General features: G+C 41.9%; 1 protein-coding gene across 25 annotated transcripts in view; it reads left to right on the top strand.

The window, feature by feature from the left end:
* The window catches only part of KANSL1 (KAT8 regulatory NSL complex subunit 1), a 196771-nt gene that overhangs the window by 175925 nt on the left and 4465 nt on the right, over window positions 1–16381 (top strand). For 9 of the 25 annotated variants that reach the window (XM_065531762.2, XM_005584521.5, XM_015437935.4 and 6 more), the window contains 5 exons: window positions 2178–2349; window positions 10721–10903; window positions 11389–11577; window positions 11916–12064; window positions 16173–16297. In XM_065531762.2, the coding sequence (XP_065387834.1) occupies window positions 2178–2349; window positions 10721–10903; window positions 11389–11577; window positions 11916–12064; window positions 16173–16297 (818 nt within the window). The remainder of the gene's footprint in view (window positions 1–2177; window positions 2350–10720; window positions 10904–11388; window positions 11578–11915; window positions 12065–16172; window positions 16298–16381) is intronic. The other 16 variants (XM_074019989.1, XM_065531765.2, XM_074019990.1 and 13 more) reach the window with 3 other exon arrangements.

Genomic DNA, 16381 nt, shown 5'->3' with positions numbered 1-16381 from the left:
CCACCATGCCTGGCCTGTTTTTTTAAATTTTTTTCAGACAGGATGTTAGTCTTTTTCCCGGGCTACAGTGCAGTGGTTATAGTGGCTCACTATAACCTGAACTCCTAGGCTTAAGTGATTGTTCTCCGTCAGCCTCCTGAGTAGCTGGGACTAAAGGCATGCAATACCATACTGGGCTAAGTTTTTTTTCTTTCTTTCTTTTTTTTTTTTTTTAAAGAGATGGAGTCTTACTGTGTTGCCCAGGCTAGTCTCTGACTCTTGGCTTCAAGCAATTCTCTCTCCTACCTCAAAGTTTTGGGATTACAGTTGTGAGTCACCACGCTGAGCCACATCTGTTGAGTTTTGTTGTTGTTGTTGTTTTGAGATTTAGTCTCATTCCGTCGCCCAAGCTGGAGTGCAGTGGTATGATCTCGGCTCACTGCATCCTCTGCCTCCCAGATTCAAGCAATTCTCCTGCCTCAGCCTTCCGAGTAGCTGAGATGACAGGTTCCCACCACCACGCCCAGCTAATGTTTGTATTTTCGGTAGAGTTGAGGTTTCACACATGTTGGCCAGGCTAGTCTCAAACTCCTGACCTCAAGTGATCCACCTGCCTTGGCGTCCCAGTATTGACTTTGACTTAAGTGATACACTCTAGCCGTAAAATGGAATGTTAAATGTTCCATATGGAGAGCTAGTTGACGTCATGGGTCAGTTTCTAGTCTCTCTCTTCTATTTGCTGTACCTACTGGAGTGAGTTAATCTCTTTTGAATATTGAAAGTGTCAGTATAATTTTTAGATCCTAACCAATTTTCCTGAATCCTCCCACTCACCTACTCTGTGATCTCATTTTCATTTCTACCTACTTATTTCTCTTTACCTCAAAATGTCATCCTCTCCAGAAAACCAGTTCTTATTACACAGATACAGGGATTTTTTTCCCCCAAAACAATACCAGTTAATGTTGTCTATACAAAAGTAGCATGCCTAGTTGGTATCACTCCCTTTCAGTGGTCTCTACCTCTGTGTGATTTGCCCAGTCTAACCTTTAAAAGACCTTATTTGCGTGCCACCTCTCTGTGGTTGCAATAGAATGTTGGGGGAATGTTGATAAAGACCACATTGTTCTTATATATATCTTTCTCTTACACAAATCCATAAAAGGCTTTCGAGATGTCTCTGCTGAAAATAAATGGAGCTCTAGTAACTACTGAGCTTGCTCCTTGGATGCCTTCTTATAGTGCCATTCAACATGCAAGTATTTTTTTTCCGGGCCTGTGTGTCCAGGTGACTTTATGAGTTAGGCTTTGCCAAATGCCATACTTGTTCATCCTAACACTAGAATGTAGGGATCCTGCATTCAGCATGACCTGAAGTTTGCTCAAAGCATAAAATTGTAGATGTTCGGTTTTTTTTTTTTTACAGAATTCAATCTTTTGAAGACTTAAATTAGTTCATATTTAACTCTGGACTTAATGTGGAGAAGTTATCAATTATTCTGCCCACATGTGCACAAAGGAAGTTTAATGGAAATAATTTCTATCCCTTTGGAATTAATCTAACATGAAGACTATGAAAGTGAGCATTTGCTATACAAAATGTTATTTCGTTACTTAGGTATGAGCTTTGTAACAGTGGATTTTAGGCCAGGTTAAAGAGTAGTTAATAAGTTACTTACAAGTTACAAGCTTCAGGGAAGCTTGCCACCTGGCTTGAAACCACCTGAAAGTCTTTTGAAGAGGAGGTGTGAAAAGAAGAGAAGAGGTGTGGTTGGTAATTGAAGGCTCCCAGGTGGATACATTTGCTGAAGAAAGCGAGTAATGTCCCACCTGGGAATCGGGAGCCAACTATTCGCCTTAGCAGACCATGAAGGTCGTGAAAGCATGCAGATTTTATAAAGTGTTCTCAAAAAGCACAGTTTTAATATCTTTTTAAGCTGTCAGAAGTTTGATACCTAGGTAAGCACTTAGAGCTTCAAGTAGTTAGATTTCATCAATGAAAAGGAAGCAAGTTTCCTTACCCACTTTTGAAGGTCAGTGTGTTAGACAAATGGAAATATTTTAACAAACTAATCAAACATCCTTTTAGTAGTATCATATAAGTATCTAGAAAGGTCTTCTCAATCTTTGGAATAACAAATGGGGAGCTGGCTTTTTATCAGATGCTGAATTGTCAGTTTTGTTTGACTTTTTCACAGGTTCACCGGAACAGCACAATCCGCCCTGGCTGTGATGTGAATCCCTCCTGTGCGTTGTGTGGTTCAGGCAGCATCAACACTATGCCTCCCGAAATTCACTATGAAGCCCCTCTGTTGGAACGTCTTTCCCAGTTGGACTCTTGTGTTCACCCTGTTCTAGCATTTCCAGATGGTAAGAAAGACCACAGACTAGAAAGTCTAATAAGAGAGACTTGAGAGAGTTCTAGGTGAAAGAAAATCAGCCAAGGTCCAGTTACAACTCAGATACTTTCAAGGTACAACTTTCATCAACCAAGTCTTCTCTTAGAATTTTACAAAAAGGCTGCAACAGATCCACCAAACCAGAAGGTGCCACTAAAAGATTGCAACTTAATATGAGATTTCCTTGTAACTCTCCAAGTAGCTAGGAGAGATCTGGGCTCAGTTGCCTCTAGCCACAGTCATCTGGTCCAAAATATGCTTAGTATATCTTTAAAAATGTTTTGTCTAGGCCAGGCGTGGTGGCTCACGCCTGTAATCCCGGCACTTTGGGAGGCTGAGGCGGGCGGATCACCTGAGGTCAGGAATTCTAGGCTAGTCTCTACTAAATACGAAAAATTAGCCAGTAGTGGTTGTGCCTGCCTGTAATCCCAGCTACTTGGGAAGCTAAGGCAGGAAAATTGCTTGAACCTGGGAGGCAGAGGTTACAGTGAGCCAAGATTGCGCCATTGCACTCCAGCCTGGATAACAGAGCAAGACTCCATCTCAGAAAAAAAAAGTTTTGTCTGTGTGTGCCATGATATAAAGTAGGATAGCAGTGTTCTAGGAGAATATCTTCATACTGGCATTTATGTGGTAACATGACAGCTTTGCAGGGTGTAGATAAGCACAACTCTTCATTGTTAGCTTGTACTGGCTTTAGAAAGTTTGCCTACCTGTTAAATCTGTGTCTGACAACCCTCCTTTCCCACCTCCCTTCCCATACCTGTACCTCTCCCACTTGACAAAAGAAGAGCATTCCTCTTGGCCATATTGAATCTCACTATGGGTCTTGCCCCAGATTGTAAAAATCTTGAGGCTAGGTGTTGTGGCCCACGTCTTTAATCCTGTCACTTTGGGAGACCGAGGCAGGCAGATCACTTGAGGTCAGGAGTTCGAGACCAGATGCGGTAGCTCACGCTTGTAATCCCAACTTTGGGAGGCCAAGATCACAAGGTCAGAAGTTCGAGACCAGCCTGGCCAACATGGTGAAACCCCATCTCTACTAAAAATACAAAAATTAGCTGGGCGTGGTGGCACATGTCTGTAATCCCAGTTATTCGGGAGGAGAATCGCTTGAACCTGGAGGCAGAGGTTGCAGTGAGCCAAGATCACGCCATTGCACTCCAGCCTGGAGACAGAGCAAGACTGTCTCAAAAAAAAAAACAAATAAAGAGATCATTTCTAAGAGTTCTCAGCACCTGAAGGAGAATCTCCCAGGTATTAAGTAAAAAGGTTTTGAGTTTTAAAAATAAAATGAAGATAGAGATAACTCAGGAGTTCTATCAACCAAGTTTTCTCTTAGAATTCTCCAAAAAGACTGCAACGGATCTACCAAACCAGAGGGTGCCACTAAACGATTGCAACTAATTGACAGTTGATCAAACATTAGATAATTGTAATCCCCTGTTGTGCATCTGTTCTTCAAATGATTGCATTTCTGGCCACCTAAATCCAGTAGATACCGGGATTTTTGGCTTTTGTTACCAACGCCCCCTCTGACTGTGATAAGGATGTGGTGTAATATTCCTGCGGCTGTGTGATTTCTTGTAAGAGAAAGGAAACAGAAAACCTGGAACACATGGATAGTCAGCAGTTGGTGGAACGGTAAATAAACTTGAACACAATGAGTGGAAAACACTAAAACATTTTCCTCTGTGTTTCAGATTCCAGAGTCACTGACTTTTACCTTCCCCTGCCATTGGATTTATATAGCCCATGTAACTGCAGTTACTATGTGTATAGCATTTTACAGTTTATAGTACTCTTCTCATACTTGTCTCATTTGCTGCTTTCAATTTTTTTTTTTTTTTTGAGACCGTTTCGCTGTGTTGCCCAGGCTGGAGTGCAATGGTGCAATCTCGGCTCACTGCAACCTCCGCCTCCCAGGTTCAAGCAATTCTCCTGCCTCAGCCTCCTGAGTAGCTGGGACTACAGGCACATGCCACCACACCCAGCTAATTTTTGTACTTTTAGTAGAGATGGGATTTCATCATATTGGCCAGGAGGGTTCTCGAACTCCTGACCTCATGATCCACCCATCTTAGCCTCCCAAAGTGCTGGGATTACAAGCATGAGCCACCGCACCTGGCTTTTTTTTTTTTTTGGGACAGAGTCTCACTCTGTCATTCAGGCTAGAATGCAGTGGTGTGGTTTTTGGCTCATTGCAGCATTGGCCTCCCAGGATCAGGTGATGGTCCCACTTCAGTGGGTAGCTGGGACTGCAGGTGCATACCACGATGCCTGGCTAATTTTTTGCATTTTTAGTAGAGAAGAGGTTTCCCCGTGTTGCCCATGCTAGTCTCAAACTCTTGGGCTCAAACAGTCCACCTATCTTGGCTTCCTAAATTACTGGGATTATAGGCATGAGCCACCATGCCCGGCCCAGAAATTTTGTAAGGTGTTACTTCAGTTTTAGTGCTCAAGGAACAGGCTTGGTAAGGTTGTGGCTTACCTAAAACTAAATGGCTGATGAGTTTGAATGCCGTCACAGTTCAGACCCAGATATCTGATGCCTCTCCTTCCTTTGGCTATATTTCAAGTTCCTTTCCAGACAGATTATTAAGAGAAGTCAGATTTTTACCCTTTTCGTGATTCTGGCTACAGACAGCACCACCAGGAAGACTTAGGAACATTTGTTGGGTTACTCTCTGAAATACGGTGTTGAACTGTACAGTCTCATACTTGAAGGACAGGAAACCCTGACACTTAAGCGCACTCATTGGATATCACCTGCTAAACACAACAGTCATTTCTTTATCAACAGCATTACCACATACAGTTGCAAATAATCTCCCCCACCCTCAAATATACCCAGACCGTGTGTCTCTCAGCTCCTATTCCATTATTTAGCATCTCTACTAAGAGGTTCTATTTCCTTTGAACACTTTCTGTCTTGCTGACTGCAGGACACTATAGATCTGACGTCATTGCTGCCCTACCGCATACCTTAGACGTCCCACACTATCATTCCAGGCAACTACAGGCAGCAATGAGGGGGAATGGAAAGAAGGATAGGGAACACTCCCCGTTTTCTGGTCTTTATGATTTTTATTTTCCTTCATCTAATCCTATTTGTTTTTCTGTCTATGTCTCACACACATACAAAGAGCTTCTAACTGTGGCCCTGGGGTTTGGATGAAAAAGTTCGTCATTAAATTTTCCTTATGAGACTATGGTGACAGAGAGAGATTTTTTTTTTTACATGTAGGCTCTATTGACTACTGTATTTGCCTGTGGATTAACTACACCTCAGTTGGTTGACCTGAAGACCTGATTACCATATCTAATATTGTTCCTGTTGGAATAATTCTGCTTTGATCCAGACAACTGTCACATTCAGAATGCAATCCATTTGGAAATCAGAAGATTCCCATGGTTGCAGAGATAGCCAACTCCAAAGGGCACCATTCACATAATATCCTGTGTAAATAACACACCCCCTAAAGTATTGGGATTCCTTGTACATCATTGTATAGCAGTGAGTAACAGTGAAGGCTAGCAGCTTGGCATACTACTGTGTGGGTCAAACATTTGTGTGGTAGATTTTACTACTGGGCCACCCTTTATAACCTCTTCTCTAGAAGATGTTTAAAAGTGGCAGGATTTCCCACCTTTTTTTTTTTTTTTTTTCCATAAGAAGATTAAAAATTATTTTGACTCAATTCCTGTGGATGGTTAGTTACATTTATACCAAACATAAATGCGGGAAATTGTTTGAATGTGATACTTAGCTATTCACAGATTTTTTTTAAAGTAGTTTTAATGCTTTTTCCTAACCAGTTTGTGTAGTTTGTTAGAATGACAACAACCAACTGCTGCTCTTCATCATGGAGTTGTGCCTTGCACCTTGACTGTACCCCAGCCACTTTTCATTAAGTGTGTGTAGGTGATAGAAGTTGAGGGACTGTGTTACAGCCAACTCTACGCCTGGCTGTGGAAGGTGGAGAGACTAGGATGTAATAACCTATTAGTATTCCAACAGGAAGGGGGCTTTGTTTTACCACCTCAAGTAATCAAGTCCAGTTAATCCTTAGTTGGAAATGTAGAGGATATATAACCTTGGAGAACAGCTTGTTAACTTTGTAAAAGGGGCTTAATAAGAGCACCACCTGCTGGCCATGAAGATCTATGGTATTTTGAGAGAACTTGCCAAACCCTGCATATGAGGCTACGGCAACTTCCCAGCAGGAGGAAGAAGTGAGCATTACAAAACACCCAGAAAAAGTGCGCCTGAGAAAATGGTGGAAAGTAAGGAGCCAGACAGCCAGGTGAATCATGGAATGTCAGACCCTAGTCATCCTGAAGTCAGGGTCTTCTCATTCATCTTTCATTTTGTTTGAGGAAACAATAACTTAAGTAATTTACTAATGACATTAGTAATTCATCTTATTTTCCTGTTACTTACCTGACAAGGATCTGTACCCTGTTCTCTGAAAATAGCAGTTTACATATGTGGGTATGGAATGTAGGAGAATGGATGTAGGAGAATGGGTATGGAATGTAGCTGAATGGATCTCTGGTGGGTTCTCTTCCATTTCATATCCCTTTCTTTGCTTACTTTCAGGTCCCGTATCCAGTCTATTTTAGATTTTTAACTCTTTACAAAACCTACGTATTATCACTTATTAGTATGTGAATTCGACCAGCAATTCCTAAGAGATCTTTTTTTTTTTAACTGACTGGGGGATTTAACTGGGTTCCTATTCACTCTTAACATGGAAGCAATTAAAGGCAACACAGCAAACATCTAACAAAGTCTACCAGCTGGAGTTCCTTAAACTATTTATACCGGGTTTAAAGAGGAATTGCTCTTGATTCTGCTTAATACGTCAACTCAAGAGCGCAAGGTAGTGTTCCATGACTTGAGTTCTACAATGTGCCAACTTGCACTTAAGAGCATTTAGCTAAGAGGAAGGGTTTAGGAGTAAAGTTCCAGTTGAAGAGTCATTGACTCAACATGTTAGAGTTGAGAGACTCATAGCAGTCATATAATCTAGCAGTAACAAATAGATGTCCTTTCTTGTGCCTACTTATATGAATTGATAGTAACTGTCTGGAGTTATTTAATGTATTGTTTGGGAAGAATCTGAGGTCTCCAGTACAACAGGAAAGACAGCTGTGTTTGGAGCGGAGGGTTAGAGAATGAATGCTAGAATGTTGCCAGCCCTGATCTAGCCCCACCGCCTCATTTCACAAGTAGAACGAAAGTCCGGCCGAATGATTTGTTGTTGCTTTCTCCTTCTACTCAGAGATAGAACCAGGACCTGAATCCAGGCCTACTTGTTTCTAGTCATTGCTGTTTTCACTATAAATCCATGCTTTTGGAGTCCCATTACATATATACACAGCCGTTGCCAAGTGGGAGTAGCTCTTCTGCTGACAAAAGGGTATTGTGGGATGGACAGGAAGTGACCTCCTCTCCTTTCTTGAGCCTCTTTTATACATTCCAGCTCAGCCCAGCTTTCAGATTGTTCTACAGGGCTGAGTGCTTCTAGACAATGCTTTATTTCCTAGGATTTGGTATAGCTGAGTTTGTTTTTAAGTGTGGAAAAGAGTGATTATGAGAAACATTTGAGAAGACAGCACGGTCCTCAGAGACTGTGTCCTTACACTTGGACAGGTAGCAAATGTTTGTTTTGATTAAAACTTTAATAGTTTTCCTAATTTGTTTCACTGTCATAAGGCCCAGTAGTCTATTCTTAGAGAAACCATGGAGCTGAGGCTGCTTACCCTCTGGGAAAAATCATCCCTGAGAATATTAACTTTTTTAAGTTTTGTTTTTTTCCAACTCAGATTTTTATTCCAGTCCTGGAAGGCCTAACATTCAGTGTCATGAAATTCGTCATCTATACCATAGGCAGGAGTGGCTAAATTTCTTTTACTCTGCAGAACTGACTTGGAAAATATTTTGTACTCTCTGTTTGTTGGGAGTAATTTGAGAAATAATTGACTTTACCACAGAATCCCCCCCATCCTCTGGGTCAGTGAAGTAGCCTCAGGGTATATTGTCTAAGAGTGGGCTTTAGGGTTGTATAATCCTGAGTTTGAAAGTTGGTTGTTACTCGTTAAACTGTGTAACCTTGGACATAGTTAATGCACCTTTCTGCATCTGTTCCCTATCTTTAAGTATAATGGTGCTTGCCTCATGGAACTGTTACGAAGATTAAGTGGCACACACATGATATATACACAGTGCCTGGCAGATAATAATGGGTTCAGTAATGTTAATTTAGACGTTTCTTCCCTGCCTTTTTACCCCCAGTTCAGATTGAGCGTATCCTCTATGCTCTATGGGAGCCAAAACCCCATAAGCTTTTAGAAAATATATTAAACAGTATAACTTTCTAGTAGTTCTAGAAGACATGCTGTCAGTGACTGGAATTTGTACTTATTTTTGAAAGATGGATAAAGACAAGATGACTGTGGAGAAATAAATAGAAAAATAGCCCAAATCGCATGCCAGGAGTAAGTTGCTGTGAGGTGGGAACTGCTTAGAAGGAGATTTTTGACCCAGAAGTAGTGATAGGACCTGGGCATTTGGGTGATAAATTTGGACTCATTTTGGAATAGCTGAGTGAGATTGTCCTCTCCTGTCCTCTTACGCCACCAGAGCCGCCTGCCTTCAAGTAGTGGTGTTTCATTCTATTCTGTAGCAGTGGATAGGAACTCTAGTGGGAACTTCTGAGCATGCCCCAGGTGGTCACTGATTCCCAGGAGGAACTGGGAGGTGAGGAAAAATGTGCTGGCCTTTAGATTTAAATATTCCTGGAAAGCTTTGTAGAAGCCTGAAAATAGACTCACACCGCTATCCATTGTGGTGAAATGTCAGAATATTGAAAACATAAAAAGGAAAATCTAAAAGTTATACACCAGCACCAGAGGTTCCAGTCAGAGTAATAGGCAAGAAGTAAACAAAGGAATACAGATTGGAAAGAAAAGGTAAAACAGTCTCCATTTGTAGATGACATACTTATGTCTATAGAAAATCCTACTGAATAAACAAGAAAAAACCTATAACAAAGTAGTTTCACAGGCTACAAGGTCATTATATAGTAGTTTATTGTGTTTCTATATACTAGTAATGAAGAACTGGAAATTAAAATTTTAAAAGGTACTATCTTTAATCATTTCCATCTGAGACTGTCAGCCTGGCCTTCGCTGTCCATATTTCTATCAGTATTTTGGTCAAAACCATTTAACAAGTCTCTTAAGAAGTTCTGAACTTTCCCTCATCTTCCTGTTGTCTTCTGAACCCCTGCAAACTCTTCCAACTTCTGCCCATCAGAAAACATTAATTCTTAGGAATAAACTTAACAAATTGTATTTAAGAATGGTATGTCAAAAATAACTAAACACTGCCAAGAGAAAATCAAGACAAACCTAAATAAATGGAGAGAGAGATGCCACGTCAGTAATAGATTGAAAGATTCAGTGTTGGTGGTGGAACAGATGGAAGTTCTCCCGAAATTGATCTGTAGAGTCAGTGTAATACCACAAGTTTTTTTTGTTGTTGTTTTTTGCAAAAGCTTAAAAGGCAAAAACCAGACCACCTACAAGTAAGAAAGAAACCGATTCCGAATCTCTTAAATACAGCACTGGATATTAGAATACATGGAAGAATAGCTTTAAATGTTTGAGAGGAAAATGGTTTAAATCTAGAAATTCCTTTCCTAAAGGAATTACTCAAGGATATATTCTTGGAAAAAATCTAAGAAAATGGAAAGATAAGAAACAGCATAAAAAATTCAGTCCAAAAGATGCTGATTTGTGATATTGAACATTAACTAGTCAGCTGAAAATCCCTGGGAATCTCATGATGGGAATTGGCGGAGCTGCAGAGGAAGGAAGGAGAATGGTATGTAGTTCTTATTTGGAGAGAGGCTGTAGTACTCAGTATAGTGCCTTTTAACGTAGATAATGAATATTGTTGAATAATTGCATCCAGATTAACTCTATATTGATAGAAAAGAAGTAGGCTTAAATATGTTTTTAAATCTCTAGAATAGAAACAGGATGTTTTCAAACAAACAAGGACACAAGAACAAAAACTCCATCAACCAAAACAAAAAGGTGTTTTGTTTTTTTCCCCCTTGGGACTTGAAAGTAAAAAGCAAAAGTGACCTGCTTGCAAATAGAATGAATGACCTTCAGTAATGTTCACATAAACAGATCTTTCGTATGACAGCACTTGCCCTGCCAAGTGTCAGGCCACTGGGCAAATAAAAGGAGGGTGGAGTGTAGGTCTTGAACACTAGAGAGGCCAGGTGTTTGGACTAACCTGTAGCATTTTATGTTTCTTGCAGATGTTCCCACAAGCCTGCATTTCCAGAGCATGCTGAAATCTCAGTGGCAGAACAAGCCTTTTGACAAAATCAAACCTCCCAAAAAGTTATCGCTTAAGCACAGAGCACCCATGCCGGGCAGTCTGCCAGATCCAGCTCGTAAGGACAGGCACAAATTGGTCAGCTCCTTCCTAACAACAGCCAGTAAGTGTCAGGGAGTCAGGAAGTCCCCCAGAGTATCAGTGACTTTTCATTCCTTTTATATTCTCAAATTTGTAGTTTGCATGCATGTTGGGGGTGGGAGAGGCAGTTGACTGACACAAATTCAGCTCACAGTGACTGCTTCTGCTTGTCTTGGATGCTCTCAGATGGACTTCGGGAGCTATTCTAGACACCATGGATCTTGGAGCAAGACCCAAAATGCTCAGTGAACAGCCAGCAATGGCATAGCATTGGGTTCATCTACGGTCAGGTGTCTTCTGTATCCTGGTGACATGTTTCTCTGGTTCTGGGCTCCCTGTGCCTATCCTAGCCATTGTGCAAATTACTAGAAACTTCAGTCCTGAAGGACTGTCCTGCTGCCCTGGGTATACAACATTGGCCTAGAGAGAACTCGAGAGCTTGGAACTCAAATAAGAAAATATTTGAGAGGACATATTTCACAGCTCTTTTTCTGTTCCCCTCTTCAGAGCTGTCCCATCACCAAACCCGGCCTGACAGGACCCACAGGCAGCACTTAGACGATGTGGGGGCCGTGCCCATGGTGGAGCGAGTGACAGCGCCAAAAGCAGAGCGCTTGCTCAACCCACCGCCACCCGTGCATGACCCAAACCACAGCAAAATGAGATTGCGAGACCATTCATCTGAGAGAAGTGAAGGTAGGGCCAGGCCCGTGGCACCTCTACCTGCAACTGCACCTGCTCAGGGCTTTCTGGGGCAGCCTAGGCTTCTCTTAATTGCCCCCAGCTTTGTCCTTCACTTTCTAGGAAGGCAGAGTAGAGGGACGCTACTGCTTCTAAATGCAGGTCACTTCTTAACTGCTACAGCAACCTCTGCCCTGCCGCTACTTCCCACAACTAGTGTGCTTCACCTTTTTATCCTCTAGGCATAGAAAACATTTTTGCCTTTAGTATGTATTGCTGCCATTCCAAGCTTGTGTTAGAAGTAACGCTGGTTAAGATAGCCATGTATTTCTCTTTTCTGTTGACTTCTGCAGTGTTGAAACATCACACAGACATGAGCAGTTCGAGCTACTTGGCAGCCACCCACCATCCTCCACACAGTCCCTTGGTGCGACAGCTCTCCACCTCCTCAGACTCCCCTGCACCCGCCAGCTCTAACTCACAGGTTACAGCCAGCACATCGGTAAGTACCTGTGTGCAGTTGGCCGGACACCCCCTCTGCAGGTCACAGCTCACTCAAGTGGCTCCAGAGGACAGTGTGAGGGTGGGTTGTAAAGCCCAGGGCATTTATAGGAACTCAGCTCATCATGATGTATATATGTATGTCTGTACCATTTTTAAGTCAAAGTCATGGTACTTGACCTTCTGTTGTTTTTCTTGAGTTTTTCATAGTAGAGATGGATTTATACTGAGCCATCCATAGAAAGCTTGATGCAGGGACAAACTCTTAAGGTGATCTGTGACTATTCAAGATCTGTTGGACTAAGTTTCACAGAGGACTCAACAATTCCATGGCCCTAATCCTGTTGGCCCAAGAAGTGAACATGAGAGGAGGGGTAGAGGGGAGATTCCCATGGGCATTGGAAGCAGTGTTTGATTTCCTTGGTTTTACTTTCCGGGTGAGTGGAGGTGAAGTACTGAGAATAAACACTAGGCTTGAGGGTACCAGAAGAGAAGGGAAGGGAGAAGGCAGAGTCCATGCTTTTTAGGTATACAGAGCAGAATTACAGATCCAGAAGGCCCCCATGGCAGGACATTTGGCGTGCACACACCAGATTTTACAATAGCACACTCCATTTGGAAGCAGTTTGCACAGCTATTCCAGAGACATTTCCTTTAATTTCATTCTAATATTCCTCAAGTGTGCCCTCTTTGAACATATATACCTGTAGCTGCTCTGTACCTACTCAAAAGGTCCTTTTTGTATAATAATTATAATGTAATGGTAAATGTAAAACTCTATAACTATAATGTTTATTGAACACTTAGTACATGCCAGTGATCAGTGATTTACATGTGTTACATGTTACAGTGCCTTTTGAGATGTAGGTTAGTACTGTGGATTTCATTTTGTATGAGTGAAAACTGTGAAGGCAGCTTGTGAGGGTTATAATTATGATTCAAACTCAGGCAGCCTGACTGTAGAGCCAGCTCTTTTAACATTACACTACACAGGCTAAACCTGGGTGAGGGTATTGCAGAGGCAACTTAGGAAGTTCCTTCACAGCCTAGATCAGGAAACTTCCAAGCTCATAAAATGGACTCACTAGGCTCCTGTGATCAGGTAGGAATTCACACTGTTCTCTCTTTGCTGTTAAAAATCAATCTTTTCCAAATGGTCTCTTTGCTCTTCCCCTTTCTTTATCCCCCTCACCCACAAATTTTATCTAAATAGGTGTGTAGTGTCCCTCACATACTCAGTTATCCAGCAGCAAAGAGTTTCAGTATTTATAAAAGAGAGTCTAATTCTGATAGAAAATCTGAAGTCAGAGATTCAGGACTTAGTGAGCACTTCAATATTTCTGTGTCTGGAGAATGTTAAATTAGGCCTGGATCACTTGAAATTTTTACTATTTATTGAGTAAAAATTTTGTGTATAGCCCTATGCTAACCCTTGACGCTCTCAAAGACACTAGATTTCTGTAAATAATCCCAGCACTTGGGGAGGCGGCTGAGGCGGGTGGATCACTTGAGGTCAGGAGTTCAAGACCATCCTGGCCAATAAGGTGAAACCCCATCCCTACTAAAAATACAAAAATTAACTGGGCATGGTGGCATGTGCCTGTAGTTCCAGCTACTGTAGAGGCTGAGGCAGGAGAATCACTTGAACCGGGAAGTGGAGGTTCCAGTGAGCGGAGATCAAGCCATTGCACTCAAGCCTGGGTGTCGCAGTGAGACTCTGTCTCAAAAAAAGAAAATTGGTTCTGGACCTCCCGTAGATAGCAAAATCTATAGTTGCTCACGTCCCTAATATAAAATGGCACAGTATTTGCATATAATGTATGCATATGCTTTAAATCCCATATACTTAAAATCGTCTCCAGATTACTGATAATACCTAATGCAGTGTAAATGTTATATAAATAGTATGCTGTATTGTTTAAGGAATAATGACAAGAAAAATCTGTACCTGTTCAGTACAGACACAATTTTTCCCCCCCAAATATTTTCAATCCACAATTGGTTGAACCCATGGATACAGAGGGCCAGCTGTCCTTGAAATCAGGGAAAGAAGCCAGAGGCCACTGGAGAAAGGTAGGGAGGAGGGGGAGTGTTTGAGTGCTTCCCAAAAGCCAGTAGCTGCATCAGAATCACCTCAGCAGCTTTAAAAAACAAAACAAACCAACCAAACACTTCTAAAGATCTGATTTGTTGCTGGGTGTGATCTTGCATGCTTATAGCTCCAGCTACTCAGGAAGATCTCTTCGGCCCAGGAGATTGAGTCCAGCCTGGGCAATACAGTGAGACCTCATCTCTTAAACAAACAAACAAAAAGATTCTGATTTTATAAAAGAGCAGGGGGAGTCCTAGAACCTTTTTTTTTTTTTTTTTTTTTATAAATACTCCTTAATCTTGCTTCTGATATACAACCAAGTTTGGGAATCAGTTTTATTCTCATCACCTGCTCTCTATCTCTGGCTCTAAATAGGAGATACTAGTTAATTTACACCAAATGAGTAGCTGACAGAATTGGGGGTGTGTCTAGGCGGAGGATGACATACAGAGCCAATTGAACCATCCCACAACCTGCTCCACTGTCTTTTTCTGGAAGGTTCTAACAACAAGCCCAGGAAGTTTCAGGGAAAGTATATACCTGTTTCTGCCAGCAGTTTCACATTTATTCACATTTATACTGGGAAGGCTCTCTCTCTTGAGGCTTTCTTAAGATGCATTTCTTGTAGTGGGATGTATAATTGCAGCAGAGATCTGGCAGTGGCAGAGGTCTCTGGGTATGAGATCATTAATCCTCAGCTACAGAACTCAGGCAAGATTCCCAAAAGTCTGTTTAACCATTTTGGTTAACCAGATATCCTAAATTTCTGAGGTCACTGACAGTCATCTAATTTGATAGAGAAAGAAATTGAAGTGAAAAGGGCATTGTGGTCATCTGAAATTATAAATGACAGTGACTGAAACTCTGGCCCAGGAAGTGCTGACTTTCAACATTCTCTGAGAATGTCCTAAGATGATAGGATAAATAAATTGCATCTCACCCTCCAGGAACAGAGGATAGAGTGGTTAGTTGTAGGGGACTTCTTCCACCACCAACCCCTTCCCGGTGGGCTGACCACACTTAGTGGTTTAGGTGTAAATGCAGCCTCTTAGGTGTTTTCCAGCTGTTTTGTTGCCATGACAGCGTGTTTGTTATGCCACTGTTTGACTCTGGCCTCTCACAGCTCAGTTGCTCGTTTGTTTCAGGATAGGGTATTAACTATCTGGGCAGCAGCAGATAGTAGACTTTTTCTTCCATCCAAGAGACTTAAGCCATTTAGTTCCCTGGTCTCCCAGCTACTGTAGATGCCTACCTCTGCCTCTGATATTCGATCCTTGGAAGTCTTATTTTTCTTAAGAGTTTGGTCTTCTCAACTTCCTATAGAAGCAAATTTCCTTTCACCAGGAATGTGAAGTATAGTCAGGTTCTCCTCTTCAGTTTCCCTCCATTCATCTCCTTTGATACAGCTAGAAAGCTCTCAGATGTTTCCCCAAGAATCACCAAAAGAGGGGAAATCACATAAAGACTGAGCAGATGGTGGGTGCAGATTTAGCAGAAGAGTTCAGATCTTCGAGAAGGAGGTGCATTCATGACAACCAAGGTTAGATGATCTATTGAGATTGGCCTACCCTTTGGGCATCTTTCAGGATAAGCTTTCAAGCATTGCTTTTTGGGGAGGGGCCACTATGAGTGTCAAGTCATAAATGGGGATAAAGGAGGGCAATGAGGATTGTAAAAGGAGAGGTGGTTAATAGAGGTGTATATGGAGTAGAAACCCCAACAGTTAAGATCCCAGGTACCCACCCCTATGAAATTTACACATGAGCCCTTGAAGGAAGAGGGTGACCAGTGGGACTTATGAATAGGAATAACTCCTCACAACCACCTAGTATTTCTCCGCAAGGTTTTTGCTGTTGAAGACTGACTCCTAGGTGGGAGCAGCTCCTATGGTCACTGCTCAGCTTCAACCCAAGGACCCAGATGCCTGGTTATTGGTGATCCTGCTTTAAGTCTTAGATGAATGATTTGATGTCTGTAAAATTGTACCTCCCTTTTAAACTTAATTTTTATCTTACAGCAGCAGCCAGTTAGGAGGAGAAGGGGAGAGAGCTCATTTGATATTAACAACATTGTCATCCCAATGTCTGTTGCTGCAACAACTCGCGTAGAGAAACTGCAATACAAGGAAATCCTTACTCCCAGGTAGAAGCTCAGAATAGTTGGTCCCTCTCCCCATTCTTCCTGCTATTGCCCTTTTTCCCTGTTCTCTTCTGACCTAGACTTGGG

The sequence above is a fragment of the Macaca fascicularis genome, chromosome 16 (assembly GCF_037993035.2).
Source record: "Macaca fascicularis isolate 582-1 chromosome 16, T2T-MFA8v1.1".
Lineage (NCBI taxonomy): Eukaryota > Metazoa > Chordata > Mammalia > Primates > Cercopithecidae > Macaca > Macaca fascicularis.
The sequence above is the reverse complement of the archived record's forward strand: the minus strand, read 5'-3'. Positions and strand labels throughout refer to the sequence as shown.